The following is a 17,748-nucleotide window of genomic DNA, read 5'->3' as shown; positions in this document are numbered from 1 at the left end:
GTGAGGCGGTGCTGCCACACTTTCATCTGGACTCACTGGGTTGGCAGTGTCAAGCACTCTTCTTGGGCCTGCTGGCCACTCATCCCTTCTAGAGCAGTGTCATCCAGGTCCTGGGCCCATTTTTAACTCGGTTGTGTCTTGGGTTGCACTGCATTGCACATGTCCTGGATTCTGCGCTGTAGTTGGGGGTCTGAAGACGCACTCTCCCTTGCTGTAGATGGCCTCTGCTTCTCAGTTTAATGCAATCCCATTTTATATTTTTGCTTTTGTTGCCTTGCTTTTGAGACATGTCCAAAATATCATTACAAGGCCAACATTGTAGAGCTTCTAAGAGAAGCAGAAACGTGAACACAGGAGGAGGAGGAGGAGGAGGAGGAGGCGGAGGAGGAGAGGAGGAGGTGGAGGAGAAGGCAGAGGCGGAGGAGGCGGAGGTGGCAGCGGGGTTAGGAAGCCTGGTAGATCAGATGATAGCAGAGTAAGAGGCAGGCAGTGTCCCCAGGCAAGACTCCCATCCTCTTGGTGGCTAAGCACTGTTTTGTCTTTCTGACCTAACAGATGCCTGTGGGGGCCGGGAGGCAGCTGTAAGAACCCAGCTGCAGGTGCCCATGTGGGGTGAGCAGCTGTTCTGTGGGTGGCACCTGTGTCATGCCATGCCAGGCTGCAGGGCCACAGCTCAGGGTGGCAGCCCTGTGGTCAGACATGTGTGGCCTGGGCTGTGGTAGGGCCACAGCAGACGACTGGGTGGCTGGTGCACACTGTGTGCCGCACATGTTCTCGATGGGCCATGTGTGTACAGGGCGGCTCACAGCTGTGCAGAAGAGCATCTGCCCTGCCGGTCACCTGTTACAGGTCCCGTGTGTCCTGTGGGTCTCGTGCCCCACCCTCTGGCAGAGCCCATCTTTGGTCACCAGGGACTGGCTGCTGACCTGAACACTGGATGGGTGTGTCTCCCTTTGTCTGTTCTCTTTATTCTTGTCTCTACTTTTGTAAATTGAATCACGAACACAGAAAGGTCACACATGTTAGCGGGCTGCCATGGATCTGTCCTGTGATGCTTTTCCTGTGTAGTTAGGTGCAATTCTGTGCTGCTTGAATCCTCCGCTTGAGCGCTTCTCCTGGGATGGGTAAACACCAAGTGCTTTCCTGGCTTGTGCAGTCACTGGACTGTGTTTGTCACCTTCAGTCACCCCTTGGAGCAGCAGCATGCCTGAACTTATTCATGTCTGCTCTGTCCCTGTGGTTAGTCATTGATGGGAAACCGTGTGTCCCTCATGCACACATGTCCACATGCATGCACACAGCGAGTTCTTGCTCTGGGGTGGAGACTGCAAGCATTTTTTTCCATATAGCATGTATGTGTCTTTGTGGTCCTACAGGAGCCCGCTACCACATGTGTGCCTGGCACACCTGCAGGAGTCAGTGGCCTCTGTGCCCCCCATGCAGATATTTTTAGAAATCCTTCCAAATAGTCAAGTGAGGGGGCCAGGGAGATGGCTCAGTGGAATAAGTGCTTCCTGGCAAGCGCAAGGGCCTGAGTTCAATCCGCAGTTCCGCAAAAAAAAAAAAAAAAAGCATTCAAGTCAAGCAAAAGGTTAAACATGGCAGCCATTGATAGAGTACCATTCAGGGCTATCTGTAACAAAATAGTCAAGTGAAGTAATCAAATACATTTGTTCCTCAACATCTTGTGGGTTGAGAATCACAGAAAGAAAAGAATTCCCTATTCTGAGGTTATATGTAAACCCCTCATCACTTTTATTTTTTATTTTTTTTTAATTTTTTTTATTTACGTGTGTGTGTGTGTGTGTGTGTGTGTGTGTGTATGGCCAGCTCAGTCCACCAGGGGGCGGGCTGGCTGGCATGTGGTGCTGGGGGATTGAACCGTGGTCCCTGGGCTTTGCTAAGCTTGTTCTAAGTAGGTGCTTTAGACCACTGAGCAATCTCACCAGCCCCCCCCCATCACTTTTAATGCTTTCATTAAATATTTAATTACTTGTACATATACTATCACCTGTGTACATAACATCACAGTGTTTTCTTCAGGTTAGAAGCCTACTGTTTCTTTTTCCTTCCCTCTTCATCCTCCCTGGCTTTTTTCCTCTTCTGTCCAGTGAGGAGATCAGGACATGACTTAGTGTGTGCACTCACAGATCTCCTCAGAAAACGGTGGTCTTTGTTTACAAAAGCCAGTTTATGTAGCCACCTGTTTTTACATCCTGCCATTCAAATCCCCCAGGGGACCCTCGAGGCCACAGCCCTGCACCTCTTCTCTGGCCAGGCAACTGCCTCAGGCTTCCCGCAGATCTGCCGGGAGCAGCTGCACTGGATCTGGATGTCCAGGCACCACGTTGCCCCAAGTCTGCCACCCGGTTCTAGTGCACCCTCTGCTGTCACCTCATGTCAGGGCCCATTGTAGGCCAGTAGCACATGGAGTCGCCCCCGAAGAGGGAGCACAGCAGGGGCAGCCATGTAGGGCCTGACCCGAACTGTCTTAGGTTGTGATGTCCCCCCTTGGCCCAGTTCCTCATAGCTCTTGCGCCCCTCAGGCTGCCTGCGGCAGTGGCAGTGCCCTCGTGCATGCCCTGTGCACATTCCTGCTCTTCCCCTGCTACCTCTGCCTGTCTGTGTGCCCCTGCTTTACCTGTACCCATAAGCAGCCCTGGGCCCCACTGGGGCCTCCCAGGAGGGGTCCTCTTGTCACAGGAGTGTCTTGGCCAGGCCAGGCCAGGCTGCTGTGTGTCATGGTGGAGATAGGGTCTTCTGCTGGCCAGTGATGTACCCTTCCTGTCTGGGCTGAAGGTCTCTTCCACGCGAGCTGAGTGGCCACCAGCCTGCTTCACATGCCCCTGGGGGTGGCAGCTATCCTGGGCCTCTGATTCCTGGGGTCCTGTGCTGGGCACTGTCTATGATCTTAGCCAGAGACGAGGCCTGGCTGGGCAAGGTCCTTTGACATGGCTCCTTCTGAGGGTCTCTGAGCCCTCTTTGCTGGGTGTCATGCACCTGTGATTGGCTCCAGCCCTATGGCGTGTGAGCGTCCCAACCCAGAGGCTCCTGGGCCCCAGGCTCCCCCCCTCCCATCTCCAGGGCAGAACTCCCTGCAGGGAGATGCTTCCCAGCCATGTGGCTTTCCGAGTTGGGGATCCCAGACATTCCTGGGAGAACTGGGCACCTGGCACTGCCCCAGTGGCTTGAAGGGTGCGTATGGGGGTATTTCTGGTGACCGAGTGCCTGGGAGCAGGTGGGTACCCTCTCCCTCCATTTGTCCACCCCTCTGGGCGTGGACTTATGGGTCTATGCAGGGACCCTACAGGCTGGGCTCTCAGCTGAGGCCCTGTGCAGGTCAGCCCTGGATGGGCCGCGTCCCTCTGGAAGTCCCAAGGCAGGGAGGAGGGTGGGCCCCCAGGCTGTGTAGCTGGGCAGCAGAGTGTGCCCGAAGCGGAGCCTTGGCCTTCCTCCCAGCCTTGCTGTGCTCTTGTGGGGCTATGAGGGGAGTCTGGCAGTGCACATGGCACGTGGTTGCCAGGGCAAGTCTGGCAACAGTCCCCAGCCCGCCTGACCCCTCAGGGTGCCCTGGACCTAGGCTGCTGTCCTTTGGGGACACCGCAGACTGCTCTTTCGTCCCCAGGCTGACGGGTAGCGAGCCTCTGACCATCCTCCCGCTGACCCTGGAGCCTGAGGCAGCGGCCCAGGCTCATTACAAGGCCTGCGACCGGCTGAAGCTGGAGCGCAAGCAGAGGCGCATGTGCCGCCGGGACCCGGGCGTTGCCGAGACGCTGGTGGAGGCCGTGAGCATGAGCGCGCTCGAGTGCCAGTACCAGTTCCGCTTCGAGCGCTGGAACTGCACCCTGGAGGGCCGCTACCGTGCCAGCTTGCTCAAACGAGGTGAGTGGGGTAGGCTTTGGTGCTGGGCGAGGACTGGGCGTCTCTTAGGTCTGGGTTCCCACCCAGCACCGCGAGACACTGGGGGTTGGAGCCGCCCCTGAGATCTCAACTGTGGAGCTGCGTCCCCCTGTGCCCTCCCCACCCCCACCAGGGGAGAGGCATCCAAGGGCATTCCCAGGTGCGCCCCGCTGACCCCTGACCCCCAGACCCATGATGACCCCGACCAGGCTTCAAGGAGACCGCCTTCCTTTACGCCATCTCCTCTGCTGGCCTAACGCACGCGCTGGCCAAGGCCTGCAGCGCTGGGCGCATGGAGCGCTGCACGTGCGACGAGGCGCCGGACCTGGAGAATCGCGAGGCCTGGCAGTGGGGTGGCTGCGGAGACAACCTCAAGTATAGCAGCAAGTTTGTCAAGGAGTTCCTGGGCCGGCGCTCAAGCAAGGACCTGCGCGCCCGTGTGGACTTCCACAACAACCTCGTGGGTGTGAAGGCAAGCGGGGTGGGGCATGAGGGGAAGGGTGGGACCCTGGTTGAAGGATTGAACAAGGGGAAGGAGGGACCGAGGTGAGTGTGGCGGGGCCCAGGAGAGGGGTCAAAGGGGAGGGCGGGTCTGAGAGACGTGAGGGCCCGCTGCCTCTGTTGAGCCCCCCAGGCTTAAGCTCCCAAAGGCTGGTTACCTGCTGGACAGATGGAGACCCTTGTACCTGGCCTGGAGAAAGCAAGTCAGACAGGAGTGGCTGGGTCTGGGCCCCCTGTCCGTCCCGGGCTGTGGAGGCTGCTCAACCCAGCTCCCTGGCTGGACCATTTGATCAGAAAATGGGCAGTTTGTGATCCCTGCTGTCCCACAGTTGTGACCTGAAGACCTAAATCGAGGACATTCTGGACAGGGGGCTGTAAACAGGATCCCGGAGAAGGGTTGGGGGGTGCGAAACCCACTTGCCAAGTCAGTAACAACCAAATATGTGTCCCTGTCCCTGCCTGTGGCCCCGTCTGTTCTTTTTGGGAGAGGGAAAGAAGACCCACCAGGCCCTTATGTGGGCCAACCTGGGCAGGCATGGCTAAGGCCCTAGAGGACCTGGCTTTGCCAGCTCCAGATTCACACTCCTGGCAAGAAGAATTGGATCCCCTGACTTAGGATCAGAACAGCACCCCAGGGTACCTGATCCCCAGTCCTGGAACTCCCAAGGCCCCAAGTGTAGGGACAAGGATGAGCCTTGGGAGTGCTGGGCAGCCTCTGTGCTGAGCTGGGGAGGTCAGGAGGTGACTGGGTCAGTGCAGCCCTGAGCTCTATGTTGGTGAGAAGCCAAGCTCTGACCCCACGTGAGTTAAAGAGTTGGTGTTCCCTTTCCACCCAGAGCTCACTGCGCTGGGCAGGCCAACCAGCAGGGCCCAAAGGCAGACCAAATCCCTTGGCCAGAGGCTCTCTGCGGTGTCTCTCTGCACAGTGGGTCCTTTTGTGAGCCAGCGATGAAGACGCCCCTTCACACTTGATCTTAGCCAAAAGGCTGAGAAGCGATACGACTCCTCTTCATCCTGAGGCCTGTTAGCTCCGTGGGGCCTGGGGAGGCCTCCTTTTAATTACATTTGACTTTCTTGTTAAAGCAGCATTAAGTGCAGGAGGACGGAGAGGGCAGCACAGCTCCTAATCTCCAATCAGCTGCCCATAGTGGTCTGCCCTGGGGCTCAGCAGCTGGCTCAGGGCATCCCTCCCTGCTATGCTAGCCTTGCGCTGCCCGACCTGTGACCCCTCAAGAAGCTGGCTGTCTTGGGGAGCATGAGGTCCTGGACTTAAGTGTGCACCATGCTGGCTGCCACTAGGAAGGCTCGAGGGTGCAGCCTTGGGGTGCACATTTCACCAGATGGTGTCTGTGTCCACCCCATAGGCTGAGCCACAGGCAGTACCTGCATGGTACCTGTGTGGACAGGGATGTAGCCAGCCAGGGCAGACATCTGGATGAGGTTGTATGCATCCTTGTCTATTATGTGACCTGACAGGAGGTTTGCCAGCCTGGTGATGGATGGTGGCAGAGACAGGGATGACACAGAGGGCAAGGTGATCCCTTTGGGGTCAGTGTGCTGGCCTCCAGGCTCTGGGCTCTCTGGGTTGGGTGGTGCTGACCCCTGCTGGCTGGGCCTGGCGCCCTCACCATGGACTCTGTAGGTGATCAAAGCTGGAGTGGAGACAACCTGCAAGTGCCATGGCGTGTCGGGCTCCTGCACCGTGCGGACCTGCTGGCGGCAGCTGGCACCCTTCCACGAAGTGGGCAAGCACCTGAAGCACAAGTACGAGACAGCACTCAAGGTGGGCAGCACCACTAATGAAGCCACTGGCGAGGCAGGCGCAATCTCCCCAACCCGAGGACGGGCCTCAGGGACAGGCAGTGACCCACTACCCCGCACACCAGAGCTGGTGCACCTGGACGACTCACCCAGCTTCTGCCTGGCTGGGCGCTTCTCCCCGGGCACGGCTGGCCGTCGGTGCCACCGTGAAAAGAACTGCGAGAGCATCTGCTGTGGACGCGGGCACAATACGCAGAGCCGGGTGGTGACCAGGCCCTGCCAGTGCCAGGTGCGCTGGTGCTGCTACGTGGAGTGCCGGCAGTGCACCCAGCGTGAGGAGGTCTATACCTGCAAGGGCTGAGCCCCGCTGCAGCCAGCCCTGCTCTATGGGGTGCAGGCACCCCACACAGCATGAGGGGCGTATACTGCCTGTGCTGAGCCCGTAGACCCGGCCAGCCCTGCTGTGGGGTGTAGACACTGCACACAGTGCAAGGGTCCGCACCTGGAGAGGCCGGGCCACTGTGTGGCGGGAGGTGCCCAGTGGCCCAGGGCTGGTGCAGTGGCCCCTGTCTGGCCCCACTGCCTTGCATAACCCGGGCCTCAGCTTCTGACACGAGAGCATTGCTGCAGTGCTTTCTGAGTTGCCTCTGTCCCTGACACACCTTTCCCAAGTGTGGCCCTCTTCCAGTCTCTTGACTGCCCCTCTCTGCCTCTGGGCTTGCTCTGAGGCTCAGGGGACCAGCGCACCTTCGTGACCATGTGGCTGCCCATTGGAGTGGCTGCCTGGCCTGGCACTGGCACTGGCACCAGCACTGTGTTCAGAGAGCCAAACCACTAGGAGAGAGTGCCAGCTGCCCGTGTCCAGTCCTGCCGCCCAGGGCAGGCTGGGGCTTTGCCGTCCCTCTCTGATATTGAGCACTTCTATTTGGAGTGAAGTCGTTGACTTTTAAATTATTATTATTATTATTATTAATTATTTAACTAATGTAATAATTATTATTTCTTTGGATCCCGCCGCTGCCTGGGCCGTCTCTAGGGGGCCACACCCTGAGCCATCGGGGGCTCCTTCCCCCTCCCCACCTGCAGCTATCTACCCTGGCTTTGAAACCACTATTCCAGATGATGCTGTCCTTAGAGGAAGAGACTCCCTGGGGCTCTGGAAGCCACCACACAATGGCAGAGCCACCTGGGGGGCCGGCTGCACATCTTGCAGTGGGCAGCCACGTGTGCAGGGCCTGGGTGGTGTAGGGTGGCAGGTGAAGGGACAGCCATGCTTTCACTGTATAGGGAGCAGTTGGGGACAGGTGTAGTCTGCCTAGCTTTGCCCACAGGATGCCCTTCTTTTGGCAGTGCTGTCTTTATAGGGCAAGGGTCAATGCCAAAGAGGTTGGCTTGAGAGTGAATGTGAAATGTCTGTGTATGGAGTGTACATGTGTGCGTGCGTGTGTGTGTGTGTGTGTGTGTGTGCACGCATGTGCATACTAGGCTGGTGTGGGGAGCTTGGTTGCACTTCTCAGAGCACTGAGGGGTAGCTCGGTGGCCCTGGGCTTTCTGGGTGGTGTCCTGCATGTGTGGCAGACGGCAGGGCGGATGCTGGGACTACTGAGAGCTGCTCCCTCAGCCCAAGGGTCTAGGAAGCCAGGTGCATTTTAGAGACACCTCTTTCTGGGAACATGAGTCTTGCACCCTTCCAAGGTAGTGCATGTGGCAAGGTTAGCTCTGTGGTTGGCAGCCCGGCCTGGCCCCAGGAAACAGGCGTGCTGGCCAGGAGCCATGCTGGGCAGGTCTGGCCAGGACAGGGCAGCTACAGGCAAGGAGTCCTGTGTTCCTGACACCTGTGCTTAGGGGCCCAAGCAGACCTGCCAGGGGCCCTTACAGCCAAGCTCAGCACCACCAGGGGTGGCATGGCTCTGCCAGGTCAGGATGTTTATCAGATACCACATTTAGCTCTCTGTCTTCAATATTCAGAAAGTATTTTTAAACAAGGTAGAGCACACACATCCACTGGCTGTGTCTATGCAAGCGTATGTTGGAACGTCTTGCTGACTGTGGCAGCCGCTCTTTGGGGGTCAGGCTGGAGGGAGGGAGGTCCCCTTCCACCTGCGTGGACCCGGACCCAGGCTCGCTGCGGCTGGGTGGTGCTGGGGCACACAGGACGCCCTTGTGCCGAGTCTGTGCGAGCCTGTTGATTTCTCTACCTCATCTGTGTAGCGAGTAGGTGTGTACCTGAGTGACTGTGGAGAATGTATTTATTTAACAGCTTTGTATAACAAAACCGGAAACAATGGAAACACTAAATAAATGTATTTTAAATTATAGCCAAACAGCCTGGAGCCTTCATGAGGATCCCAGGGTCAGGGTGGGAGCCAGGAGGGTACGTGGGAGGGGTGCTGAGCTCCATGTGAGTGGCTGTTTCTGGGTGAGTGTCGTGTGCAGGTGTGTGTCCTTGTCCGTGTCACATGCATATGCATCACTGGCTGTGTCCAGTGTGGTCTTTGTACATGTGGTTGTGTGTGTGAGATGTGAACTCCACCTTGGTCCAGCCTTCCTGGACTCCAGGACTGCCTGTGTGGCCCCGGCCTGGGCAGGACCAGGGTTTCCCCAGGGACCCTTCCCACACAGCAGGAGAAGACCCCTGTCCAGTGTAGCACTACCCACTGCTCCAAGCAGGGCAGAAACGGCTCTGGGCTCACTGGGAGGGTGGGTCCTGCTCACCGGGGCTTGCTGGGCTCCTGCTGGGCAGCACCCCCAGCAAGCTGGGCCAGGCATGATGGCTTTCCTCCAGGGGCAAACAGCGGGCCGTGGCTGGGGATGTTAGATAATGTCTCCAAAGACCAGCAGCATGGGAGTAGGCAGAACTGTATCCCTGGGCTGTGCAGAAGGAGGGGATGAGCAAAGAGGGAGGGAGGGAGGCAGGGTGAGGGGTTAGGGGACCAGGAGCCAGAGAAGTGGCAGGAGAGGAGACCCTGGCTGTGCAAGAGCCCCAAGGCTTGCCAGCCTCCTGTGTCTTGGCCGCAGGGCTGTGCACCTGGGCCAGCAGGGCCTCGCTGGTCAGGTGAAGGAGCTGTGCTGGGTGTGGACTGGGGCTGAGGTCAGGAGACCAGGTCAGTTAGCTCTCATGGCTGGGCCTGACACTGCGGATGGTGCCCCCTTCTACACTTGGTTCCTTCTGCCTCAGTCTCTCAGTGGGGACTAAAGCCTGCAGCCGCCTCGATGTGGTGGGGTGTGCAGAGCAGGGAGTGCAGGGCTGTGTGTGTGGAGTCCATGTTTGTCCTTATGCATATGTCCCCTGGCCTCAGGGCTGCCCACGCCTGCTTCTGTGGGCACCTATCCTGCCATCCCTTCTACCACCCTCATTGGCTGAGCAGCTGTCTCTGGGCTTCAGGTCCCTACCCATCCGCTTTTCCAAGGGCGTGGCCACAGGGATCCTGGCAGTGCTGTAGGGAGTGCAGGCTGCTCCCTGGGCCGGGAGCAGTGCTGTGGGGGCAGAGCCTGGGCTGGAAGAGGGGCAGGGACAGGTCCTGGGTAGGGGTGGTTTGCTCCTTTGCCCTGACACTCTAGGGCTTCAGTTTCCCTACCCACATGGAGTGGGCTGGTGGCCTCAGACCTTGGCAGCATCCTGAGTGACTGCTGGTGGGGCCACAGGGCTGAGGCCTGGCCAGAAACCTTGCTGGATGCCCCTGGGGAAGTGCCAGGGAGGGGGGTCCAGCTGGTTGCCAGGGAAACCCAGGCCAACAAATACTCCCCTCTTGGCCTGCAGGGGCCGGATGACCTCATCTGCCCACCCACTGCTCTGCAGGCTAGAGGTGGGGGGTCTGCTGTTTGTATTGGGCCCCAGGCCATGGAAACCAACAGGGAGCAGCCTGGCTGGGGGCTGGGGTGCGGCTGCTCCTGCTGTGGTCAGAGGCCAGGCCCAGCCTCCCACGCAGCGCATGCCAAGGAGGAGGGCAGCCAGGGCCCAAAAGTGCCCAGCAGGACCAGAGGGGCCATGCCCAGGTAGCATCTGCACTGCGCTGTGAGGGGCAGGCTTGGCCCCTGGCTCCCCAGAAGTCCAGCGTCTGCCCTCAGGGCCAGGTGAGGCCACAGACAGCCAGGCAGAAGCCTCTTCCCTCCTTTCTCAGCAGTTCAGCCCACTTGAAAGTAGCTGTTTCCCTGGAGGACACCAGGAGCCCTCCGCCACCTGGCCCCACAGTGGCCAGGTATCATCTACCTTTGTGGCTTTCACAGTCCGGCTCTGTTGTAGCCCTTGGGGCCCAGCTCTGACTTTCGGCTGCCTGAGGCACCAGACACCAGCTGTCCACCCAGAGGCCTTCCCTGAGCTTCGCTTCTTGGTTTTTCCCAAGGAAGGCAGGGTTTCTCTTTTCTCTAAACTTAGTGTGGGAGACAAAAAAATAAAAAAATAAACTTAGTGTGTTTTGCAGGTCAGGCACCCTACGTCTCACATGCTTGGGACGTTTTTAGATTTCAGAGTATGTGCATGGGTCAAGCGTCTCCAGATCCCAAACCCTAAATCTTCCAAAATACTCCAAACCTGAAACATTTTGAACCTCGTGCAGGTGCTTAAAAAGTATGAGAATGGTTTGTTTTGTTTTTTTAATGAGAGTGTTTGGTTTGGGAGCATTCTAGGTTTGGAGGGTCAGGGGTCCATTGGTTAGCTTCCAGCTGCCCGTGGTGTCTGCCCCTAACACACCCTGGAGGGGCACCGCCAGCTCAGGGCTTCTGGGAGCAGCCAGGGAGCATGCACAGAGGCACGGGAGCCTGGAGGCACAATCCTCACGAGTGGTCCGCTGCTGGCACAGCACCCTCAGCCCCGTTGTCCCTGAGGACCTCCGCCAAGCTGCGCAGGTACACCCTGTGATGCCCCATGTTTCCCTTGGCCTGGGAGACACCACACTCATCAGGGCTCCCGTGTTCTTGCCTCCATCTGGGGACTTGCTCTGGGCATCAAGGTTGTTAAGCAGTGCCAGTGTGGTGGTACACGCCTGTGATTCCAGCATTTGGAAGACTGAGGCAGAAGGCTCACTTGGAGTTTGAGGCCAGCGTGGGCTGCACAATGAGTTCAAGGCAAACCTGCACAAGGACAGGCATATGAAGGTCTTTGAATGCTGGTGCCTGGGCACCTACGGGTGCTGCAGTCTCCCTGGAAAGGCTCTACTGCTGCTGCTGACATTTGCCTCCCCTGCGGGGCGTTGTCCCCGGGCACAGCCCGGACCTGGTATCCATCTCTGCTACCCGCATCATCCTTCTCTCCACCCAGGGCAGCCTCCACGTCAGAGCCTCGTCATCTGGTGCCTGTGGCCCTTGGGGCACAGGGTTGGCACTGCGCCTCCCTTCTGCTGTACAGTGCTACTGGGCTTCTCCTCAGTGTCAGCTGGGCCAGACACTTGCCTCATAGCCTCTGTGACTGCGCTGTGGTGGCAATGGCAGCGTGGGCACACACTCACCCTTCCCTTCTGGGAACTGCAGGTCCTGGAGGCGGTGGATGGCAGAAGGAGGGGGACATGGGGAAGGACGCAGATGAAGCTATCAGTGATGCTGATCCCCACACCTGCCCCAAGCCAGGACCAGTGTGGGGTCAGGTGTAGACCACACAAAGCCTCACCTGGAGGGGCAGAGGCAGAGACCTGAGTATCTGGACCAGGGGATGAGGCCGGAGACCTTGCTCTCTGACTGTCTGTCTGTCTGTCTGTCTGTCCAGGTGTCCCATGTCCAGCCTGCCTCCCTCAGTGGCTGGTGCTTGTGTGAAGCAAGAACCTAATCTGGGGCTGGTGAGATGGCTCAGTGGTCTAAGGCACCTACTTAGAACAAGCTAAGCTAAACAAAAGCACAGGGACCGCGGTTCAATCCCCCAGCACCACATGTCAGCCAGCCCCGCCCCCTGGTGGGCTGAGCTGGCCACACACACACACACACACACACACACACACTAAATAAATAAATAAAGAAAGAAAGAAAGAAAGAAAGAAAGAAAGAAAGAAAGAACCTAATCTGGCCATCTTCTTACCTAACCCCTCTCCTCTTCTTCTCTTTCCTTTCTTTTCTCTTTATTTATTTATATTTGGTGGAACCAGGGATTGAACTCAGGCCCTTGCACTTGCCAGGGAAGCGCTTATTCCACTGAGCCATCTCCCTAGCCCTCCTTTCTTTTCTAAATGTCATTTTCTTTTCATTTCTTTCGTTCTTTCTTTCTTTCTTTCTTTCTTTTTTTTTTTTTTCTTTCTTTCTTTTGGCTCTGAATGACTTCAGGGCAGGTTTGGCCTGCTTGAGTTGTGGGGATCGAACCCCAGCAACCTGAGCCTGACTGCTTTGTTGAAGCAGCCACTTAAAGGACTGAGCTAAGGGGCAGGCCCCCTCTTTTCATTTCTTTTCCCCTTTCTTCACTTCCTTTCTTTTTCTCCTCTTACCATTCCCCTTCTTTTCCCTTTTCTGTGTTTTCTTTTTTTTGTCCTTTCCTGTCATGCTTGCATGGCACTGTGTGTCCTACACATGTCATAAAATAATAAATAATAAGAGAACACCTTGCTACACTGTGTATTGTTGTCTTCAAAGTAGTTACTCAGATTACAAGATGGACCAAAAGGTGCTTACACCAGAGATGCACTCTTCAAGGGAGTGCTTATCATCCTTGTAGTGTAAATGAACCAGCAGCACATGTATGAAGGCCTTTGGGAGCGACGGAGTGCGTAACTTGGGGAAGCTCATGAGTGCCTTGCTCTTCCCCATTCGTCTCTCATCTGTGTTGCTCTTTGTGCATATAATTTTGCATTGTCATATAAGAGAAACCACGTGCTGTTTGAGCTGGTGTGTTTATTTCACTTATCGTGTTCTCTAGTTGCTTCAGGGTTACCTTTTGGGGGCAGTATAGTACTCCATCATGTACAGACACATTGTCCTTATCCATTCATGTGTTGATGAACACACAGACTATTTCAAGATTTAACTCTTGTAAGCTGTGCTGCTATACATGTGGTTTGAGTGGCTCACTGTGATAGGCTGTTCCCAACTCTCAGGACTGTGTCCTCCAGGTGTGTATTGGTGGCCCCTCTGTCAAAGACATGATGATTGTGCCTAGGCTTATTACATTTTCCTAATCTTAGTGGGCCTGTGCTGGACCTTGTCTGTCCCCTGGCTGACCCCCAGTGGAGCTCCTGACTGTCCCTGACTGGCCACTGTGCCCCAGCCCTTAGGAAGCGGGAGGTTCTATGTGACCCTCAGGGTTGCAAGGCTGGGGCAGGCCTGGCCCATCTAACACCCACATGGGTCTCAGGGTCTGGGCACAGAGGGACATCAGGTCCAGCGTGGCCAGGTCCTACCCAATAGTGCCCATCCCGGGGGTAGTAAGCCTGCCCTCCTCACACCCCTTGGCCATCTGTGGAATGGCCATGGCTCACAGCAGAGCAGAGCCACTTGGGATGGGTCTAATCCCAGCCCCTGCTCACTGAGCCTGGAGCTGTGCTCCCATCTTGTCCTGTCCCACCCTCCTGTTCTGGGCCATGTAGTGGGGGGCTCTGCTCTTGAAGGTGAGTTGAAGGACAAAGACTACTTTTTGCATACATGTGTAGGAAAACTGAGGCCTGAGGGGTAGAGCCAGCACGGGAGACAGGGACAAGGCAGAGATCACAGCCTGAATGAGCCTGCAGTGGACAGACAGCCCGGGCCTGGGGTCAGCTGTGAGTGCTGACACCTCCTGTGTCACCTCCTTCCACCCTTGTGCCCCAGGCCCACTGTACCTCCCACACAGCCTCCTCCCTGAGGCAGAGCCAGGAGCTCAGAGCTGCAGGCGTGTGGCGTATGCCGTCTGTGTCCATCCTGACGACTGGCCATCCGAAGGCCATGCTCAGCCAAGCTAGGCTCCTGCTGGGCCTCGTGCTTTCCTGACCAACCCTGAATTCTCTTCAAAACATTGAGTGCTGCTGGGTGTACTGACGCACACCTGCGATCCCAGCACTCAGGAGGATGAGGCAGGAGGAGGGCTGTGAGTTTGAGGCCACCTTGGACTACATCGTGAGTTCAAGCCCAGCCTGAACTGCACAGAGACACCCTGTCTCCAAACTGCTCCCCCTAAAAACAGTTGAGTGCTGACACCTCCTGCAGGCAGCCGCAGGAATTACCCTTGCTGCCTGGAGATGGGTGCCTGGAGAGCCCACTTTATACTGCAGGTTCTCCAGGAAGAAAGCCAGCCCAGGAAGCTAGCTGGAGGCTGCCCAGGTGCAGGACACAGGAAATACAGAAGGGCCAGCGGAGAGGGGACACTGCGCACACTCGGGGCAGCCTGTCTCTGCTCCCTCCATCCATCCCTGTGTCTTATGCTAGGAGGAGGGGCGACAGCTCACCCTTCGTGCAGCCTTGAGTAGGGTGCGTGTGACCTGTGAGCCTCGTGGCTGTGGCCCGTGCTGCATTGTGGTGTGCGACCTGGGTCTGGATGCAGCGCCCTTGTGTCTGTCTGCTGGGCAGTGTGCACCTGAGGGTGCCCAGGACAGCTTCTCTGCAGGGATGCCACGGGTTGCTACCGCCTTGGCCCAGGCAGGCTGGTGTAAGTGGGTACACCTGGGGTGGGGTCCCTGCCTCACGCCCATCTCCCTTACTGCTCCCAGCTGCTCTATGTGTATGACCAGGCCAGAGGGGCTCTGTGGGGGACACTGGGGATCCTCCACAGAGTCAGTGCCCCTGGCCCACTGGGTACTCCGGGGATACCCAGAGCGCTCTGCATTCCTGGGTGGGGCTTGGGGGAGGGGCTGGTAGGTGGGGACCTCAAGCTACAGTAGGTTTGTGTGGTGGTATGGGGAGGACCCTTGGGAAGCCCTAGAAGCCTGGAGCGGACCCTCCCACACTAGCCCCTTCAAGGGACTCCAGTGGCCTTTCTGGGGTCCCCTCTCTGGCTGTTCCTCTGGACTTTTCTTGTCAACTGCAGAGGCACAGACTGGGTGGGACACAGGACAGGGCAGGGGGGTTGGCACTGCCTGTCCCCTGGGGCATGACCCAACCCTCCTGGCAGAAACCCCCCCTGGAACCCTAGGATCTGTCTTGGGGGTCCTTCCTGGATGGGATTAGAGACCCCAGGCTGCCCTCCGAGCTAGGCCACTTCAGTTCCAGAAATGGGCCTGAGGTCACCCCACTGGGTGGAAGGAGGATCCTATCGAGGTGAGGACCCAGTGCACCCAGCCCTGGGCCAGTCCCAGGGTCCCTGGTTCCAATGTGGAAAAAGAAGTTCAGGACTGGTCAGCAAGAGCCACTGAAAGGGTCTACTAGGAAGAAATTAAAAAGTGTAGGACCTTAGAGGTAGCCTTATTTCATGGACTGGCGGAAAGCTGGCCTCCTCTCCGGTAGGCTGGAGCCCCACGGGCTCTGGCCCTTTTACAGGGGTGATGGGCCCAGTGTGTTTGTTTTAAGGCAGCTGGTTCAAACTCTTCGGTTTCTCACTGTCCATGACTCAATAGCGGGGACCCCGACCCCGACGGCGGGTAGCGGGCGGCTGGGTCCTGGGGGTTGCACTCTTCTTGCAGGGATGGTTGTGGTCTTGGCTGTGGTCTTGGCTGTGGTCCCCGTCTGCTCCTTCCCTCCCACCTGCGAGCCGCCCCTGCTCAGAGTGGAGCAGGCTCTCAGGACAGACAGGTTCCCCGCCGCCCAGCGGATTCCTGGAATTCTTCTCGGCTCCACACCGAGGCCCGGCCTGAGATGCTGAGTGCCGTCCTGGGCGGCTGAGCCGGGACCACAGAGCGACACCACGGCCCGCACCTGCAGGGGACGTCCTGGACCTGGGCTCCTGAGAGCAGGCGCTTCAGGGGACAAGGACGGGGAGAGACAGAGACGAGGGTGGGCAGAAGGGTGGGGGCACAGGGCGACAGGACAGAGACACCCGGCGCCCTGCGCTCCTGACGCAAACTCCGCCGTGGCCTGAGCCCGTGCTCGCGCTGCCCCTGCGAGGCTGGGCCCAGCTGGCCACCTCCGTGCTCGTCCACGCAGCTGCGGGCAGCCCGACAGGCGGGGATGGAGCTGGCACGCACCCAGACCGGACCAGGAGGCTCCCCTCGCCATCTGGGCCTCCATGAGAAGCAGCCCTCGCTGGACTCAGCCTGCCCGAGCCTGTTTCTCCCAGGCAGGTCCACAGGCAGTGGTGCGCTGAGCCCTGGCCCGGGCGCTGCGGGTAGGGGCTGGGGCCCGGGGTCCCGGCGGGGCGGCCTGGGGCGGGGGTGGGGGAGCAGGGGCGGGACTCCCCTTCTGGCAACCTCTGCTTCCCCGCCTGGAGGCGCTCACTCTGCCCAGAGCCACGAGCATGCCGGGCCTTGAGCCTGAGCCTATAGGCCAGCAGCACGGCAGGGGCTCCGCTTCCGCCCAGCCTGGCGCAGGGCCGAGATGCCCTGCCGCCTAGGTGGGAAGCCCAGGCTGGACTAGAGACACAGGGGGTTCAGGGCGGTAATTCCCCGGGCCTCAGTGACCCAGGAAAGGTGGCTGGCAGTTGCCCGGGGGTTAGTGCTGGTGTGCAGGCCACAAGGTGCCCACTCACAGGGGCCTCCATCCTTAGATCTCAACCTCAGTTTCCCCACCTGTGGAAAGGAAGAATCCTGCAGGTTTTCTGACCTGAAGATGGAGAGCCTGATGCCCTGCCCTGTGCCTGGTGGGAGAGGCCTGTCATGTGACAGGGGCCAGCTGTATCCTGCTGGGGCATCCACAGCACCCATGACCACTGCGTCTGCTGCAGCCCAACACACAGCTGCTGCACCAGGCTGAGAGCTCAGCCTTTTGACCCTCGCAGCCCACCGTGAAGACAGGGCTGCAGGCGCTTGCTGAGTTCCCCTTGTCACTGTTGGGCCTGCCTCCTCTGACCCCACAGACCCTGATGTAAGGGTCTCAGCTACCTGCTCCCTGGGGAGTGGCTGGTGGGATGCATGTATTATTCTGCCTGCTGCACCCACATTCCAGGGCAGAACAGGGAGGTCACAAAAACATCGCAGTCTCCTATCTTTTATTCTAACACCCACATTAACATGGCATCTTCAGTGCATAAACAGGGATTGTGAGTCAGGCCTGGGGAGCCCAGAGGCTGCACAGCACCAGCCAGGCTCCCCTCCATGCCTGTGCTGCAGAGCAAGCCTGGGTCCAGCTGCCAGTCACCCCTGCTTCCAGCAAGCTCTGTGAGAGATGGCTGGGTGGGGGTGGCAGGGCAGGCCCAGTTAGAGGTGCTAACACAGCACACCTGCACATGTGCGCACTCCAGTGTGTACAGGAGTATGTGTGCCTCAGTACGGTAATTGTGTGTGCCCAAATGTGTTCCAGAGTGTGAGTATGTGCGTGCACGCCGTAATGAGTCAACTCACATTTTAGATTATAAATGTAAATCTTGTGCTTTCTGTTGTAAATGTATACTCACCACTGTTCTAAGTTGTTTAGTAAATACTGGCTGTTACTTGCTGTTTGCTAGATAAAATTCCTACCTAACCAATCCCTGTAAACAAAGTTAGATTACAGAGATGACTTCATAAAGAAACTAAATAGGATTTAACTTCTTATAACCTTGCTATGCAAGATTGCCTGCAAGTACTTACTCAGGTGCAAGATAACCAGAAACTAAAACAAAGCCCCAGGAAA

General features: G+C 57.8%; 1 protein-coding gene across 1 annotated transcript in view; it reads left to right on the top strand.

Moving 5' to 3' along the window:
* The window catches only part of Wnt9a (Wnt family member 9A), a 26,765-nt gene extending 18,317 nt beyond the window's left edge, over positions 1-8,448 (top strand). The window contains exons 4-6 of the mRNA XM_004647504.2: positions 3,626-3,882; positions 4,110-4,372; positions 6,044-8,448. Coding sequence (XP_004647561.2) covers positions 3,626-3,882; positions 4,110-4,372; positions 6,044-6,523 — 1,000 coding nt within the window. The 3' untranslated portion in view covers positions 6,524-8,448. The remainder of the gene's footprint in view (positions 1-3,625; positions 3,883-4,109; positions 4,373-6,043) is intronic.
* Positions 8,449-17,748: the final 9,300 nt, after the last annotated feature.

This window comes from Octodon degus, unplaced genomic scaffold, assembly GCF_000260255.1.
Source record: "Octodon degus isolate 3935 unplaced genomic scaffold, OctDeg1.0 scaffold00310, whole genome shotgun sequence".
Lineage (NCBI taxonomy): Eukaryota > Metazoa > Chordata > Mammalia > Rodentia > Octodontidae > Octodon > Octodon degus.
Note: the sequence above shows the minus strand (reverse complement) of the source record. Positions and strands in the feature narration are given on the sequence as shown.